This window comes from Alligator sinensis, unplaced genomic scaffold (assembly GCF_000455745.1).
Source record: "Alligator sinensis unplaced genomic scaffold, ASM45574v1 scaffold1164_1, whole genome shotgun sequence".
In the NCBI taxonomy this organism is placed as follows: domain Eukaryota; kingdom Metazoa; phylum Chordata; order Crocodylia; family Alligatoridae; genus Alligator; species Alligator sinensis.
The window spans coordinates 1273880-1275836 of NW_005842225.1; the positions used below are offsets into that span (position 1 = coordinate 1273880).

Genomic DNA, 1957 nt, shown 5'->3' on the forward strand with positions numbered 1-1957 from the left:
GGGCCACCCTCGGGGGCGGCTTGGCGCTGGACCCTCCCCGCGCACACAGCATGGGCCAAAGCTGCCCGTGGCACCAAGCGTCCGGACTAGGGGGTGGAGGGGGTTATCGCACCTGCCCAGCCGGCCCGGGGGTGGGGGTCTGCGGCTATCGCACTTCCAGCCAAAACAGCCAGCGGCGCGGGCAGAGTCGCTCTCCCAAATCACGCCCCAGGCACAGCCCCAGCCCTAACCCTGCCCTGGGCGCTGACCCGCCCAAGCCCCAGGTACGGCCCCAACCCTAACCCTGCCCTGGACACAGCCCCCGCTCAACCCTAACCCTGCCCTGGGCACAGCCCCCGCCCAAGCCCCAGGCACGGCCCCAACCCCTGCCCCTGCCCTGGGCCCAGCCCCCGCCCAGGCCCCAGGTACAGCCCCAACCCTAACCCTGCCCTGGCCAGGTACAGCCCCAACCCTAACCCTGCCCTGGGCACAGCCCCTGCCCAAGCCCCAGGTACGGCCCCAACCCTAACCCTGCCCTGGACACAGCCCCCGCTCAACCCTAACCCTGCCCTGGGCACAGCCCCCGCCCAAGCCCCAGGCACGGCCCCAACCCCTGCCCCTGCCCTGGGCCCAGCCCCCGCCCAGGCCCCAGGTACAGCCCCAACCCTAACCCTGCCCTGGGCACTGACCAGTCCAACCCTAACCCTGCCCTGGGCACAGCCCCCGCCCAAGCCCCAGGCACGGCCCCAACCCCTGCCCCTGCCCCTGCCCCTGCAGGAGGCTGAGGTTGGTTGCTTATTCCCAGTTCCTTGTTCCCGGTTTCTCATTGCTGGTTCCTTCTTCAAAGCTAATCTAGACCCAATACAAGTTTGTTATTATTAATTACACATCCATAAAGAGAGGGCATTTAGTGGCAGCCCGGCACGGCCGAGCCGCACTTTGGGCCAGGCTAGACCCTGGTCGGGGGTGTCTGGGAGAGTCCCCCAGGGGTACAGTCACAGCGTGGGGTGGCCCGAGGAGGATTTCCAGCCGCAATCCCAGCCCAAAACCCAGTTCTTTACCCAGTCCAATATACTTGGTTCATGGCCGTGGGGCTGGCAGGGGGCAGGGCCAAGCCACGCTTTGGGCAGGGCTGTGCTCAGGGTCTTTGGGACAGTGCCTCGGTGGCATGGATGGCAAGTCTGGGGTGGCCCAAGAAGTATTTTGCCCCATAATCCCATTCTCATCTGATCTTTGTCTGGCTCTGTACTTGATACATGATATTATTTTACATATTAATTATGGCTTTTAAGGAGAGGCTAAAGGAACTGGGTCGATTGAGTCTGGAGAAGAGAAGACCGAGGGGGATTGAATAGCAGCCTTCACCTCCCTGCAGGGGGGCTGCAAAGAGGATGGAGCTGGGCTGGTCTCAGTGGGGGCAGATGGCAGGACAAGGAGCGATGGGCTCAGGCTGCAGCAAGGGAAGTTGAGGTTGGATATGAGGAGAGACTCTCACTCGGAGGGCGGTGAAGCACTGGAGCGGGTTCCCCAGGGAGGTGGTAGGGTCTCTATCGTCTTTAAGCCCCGGCTGGACAAAGCCCTGGCCGGGATGCTGTAGCTGTAGCTGTAGCTGGGGCTGGGGCTGGTCCTGCTCGGAGCAGGGGCTGGACTAGAGGTGACCTCCTGAGCGCCCTTCCAGCCCTAACTTCCTATAGGCTCAGCTGATGAAAGTCTCTCTCTTGAGGATGTGTCATTCGTTAATTTATTGGGTCTAGATTCGTTTAGGAAAAGGAACCGGGCATAAACCGGGCCCCACCCGGGCCCGTGAGCCAAACACAGGGGCAGTGCCCCCGGGACAGGCGCGCCCCGCCGCGCCTGTCTCTTTAAAAAGGGGCGGGGCGAGGCGCGGCGCTCCCATGGTGCCTTGCGGCGGGCGGCTTGGATTTTAAATCGTAGCAGCCAATCCGTGCGCGCGGGCTTGTAACGCTCCGGCCCCGGG

At 63.5% G+C, this 1957-nt stretch overlaps 1 protein-coding gene across 1 annotated transcript in view; it reads left to right on the forward strand.

Annotated features, from left to right (window-relative positions):
• Nucleotides 1-1147: 1147 nt before the first annotated feature.
• Nucleotides 1148-1957, forward strand: part of PLK1 (polo like kinase 1) — a 7359-nt gene continuing 6549 nt past the window's right edge. Inside the window, exon 1 of the mRNA XM_006027154.2 lies at nt 1148-1177. Coding sequence (XP_006027216.1) covers nt 1148-1177 — 30 coding nt within the window. The remainder of the gene's footprint in view (nt 1178-1957) is intronic.